The sequence below is a fragment of the Etheostoma cragini genome, chromosome 8 (assembly GCF_013103735.1).
Source record: "Etheostoma cragini isolate CJK2018 chromosome 8, CSU_Ecrag_1.0, whole genome shotgun sequence".
Lineage (NCBI taxonomy): Eukaryota > Metazoa > Chordata > Actinopteri > Perciformes > Percidae > Etheostoma > Etheostoma cragini.
Genome location: NC_048414.1, coordinates 323336 through 324864, shown reverse-complemented (window position 1 = coordinate 324864; position 1529 = coordinate 323336). Strand labels below are relative to the sequence as shown.

The 1529-nt window shown below is 51.8% G+C and overlaps 1 protein-coding gene across 1 annotated transcript in view; it reads left to right on the top strand.

The window, feature by feature from the left end:
• Positions 1–566: 566 nt before the first annotated feature.
• The window catches only part of LOC117948954 (iroquois-class homeodomain protein IRX-5-like), a 4363-nt gene continuing 3400 nt past the window's right edge, over positions 567–1529 (top strand). Inside the window, exons 1-3 of the mRNA XM_034878924.1 lie at positions 567–601; positions 756–1098; positions 1180–1359. Of these exons, the coding sequence (XP_034734815.1) occupies positions 567–601; positions 756–1098; positions 1180–1359 (558 nt within the window). The remainder of the gene's footprint in view (positions 602–755; positions 1099–1179; positions 1360–1529) is intronic.

The following is a 1529-nucleotide window of genomic DNA, read 5'->3' as shown; positions in this document are numbered from 1 at the left end:
AGAGAGAGATAGAGAGACTCTTTATCTGAATGAGTCTGGACTAGAAGACTTTAAGAGACTTCCAACTTGGTTAAACGGTGCATTGTGAGACCCTGCAGACCCTCCAGACCCTCCAGACCTCCAGACCTCCACACCTACCAGACCTCCAGACCTCCACACCTACCAGACCTCCAGACCTCTAACCCTCCAGACCTCCAGACCTACAGACTTACCAGACCTCCACACCTACCAGACCTCCAGACCTCTAACCCTCCAAACCTTAAGACCTCCAGACCTCCAGACCCTCCAGACCTCTAGACCTCCAGTCCTTACAAATGATGACAGTCTTTAAAGGTCCCCCCACCCAGCCTGCCTATGGCCCCCAGTGGCTAGAAATGGTGGTCGGTGTTATCTGAGCCCTGGGTGTCCTGCTCTACCTTTGAGAAAATGAAAGCTAAGATGGGCCGATCTGGAATGTCCCCTTATGATGTCATAAAGGGCAACGTTACCTCCCCTTTCTCTGCTTTGCCCGCCCAAAGAGACTTCAGATACAGAATGGGGGACCACTAAGGTCTACAGCTTGTCTGATGCCGGTCCCCAGCCCAGACTCATGTGAGCCACTGTATGTATGGGAGTAGATTATTAATTATTTTATTTATTAATTACAGTGAAAGAGTGACGACCATTCCTTAAGATCTGAAATAATTTAAATAATAAATAAATAAAAATAATAACTGGAGATTTCACAGGTGTTATTTACAGTGTCTATGCTTTAGGGTCCAGGCCTCGTCTCCACCTGTCCCCCTGACCCTCGTCTCCACCTGTCCACCTGTCCACCTCTCCACCTGGGCCTCGTTTCCACCTGTCCACCTGTCCACCTGTCCACCTGGGCCTCGTCTCCACCTGTCCACCTGTCCACCTGTCCACCTGGGCCTCGTCTCCACCTGTCCCCCTGACCCTCGTCTCCACCTGTCCACCTGTCCACCTGTCCACCTGGGCCTCGTTTCCACCTGTCCACCTGGGCCTCGTCTCCACCTGTCCACCTGTCCACCTGTCCACCTGGGCCTTGTCTCCACCTGTCCACCTGGGCCTCGTCTCTACCTGTCCACCTGTCCACCTGTCCACCTGGGCCTCGTTTCCATCTGTCCACCTGGGCCACAGCCTAATCTCGTCTAATCTGATTGGTTGTCCTATAATTAGCATGGCAGCGTCTGGAGAAGAGAGTCTTCGTCAGAGAGGGAGCAGCAGGAAGTCTCCGTGGTGTCTCCAGTTGTCCAGGGTGAAGTGTCCCTGTTGTCCCAGGGGATCCAGAGGCTGCAGGAGTCTTCCAGGTCTGTCCCTGTTGTCCCAGAAGAACCAGAGGCTGCAGGAGTCCTCCAGGTCTGTCCCTGTCTCTATGGGAATTTAACATAGGGGGGTGTATACTTATGTCCCTGTATTTTAACATAGGGGGTGTATACTTATGTCCCTGCATTTTAACATAGGGGGTGTATACTTATGCCCCTGTATTTTAACATAAGGGGGTGTATACTTATGTTCCTGTATTTTAA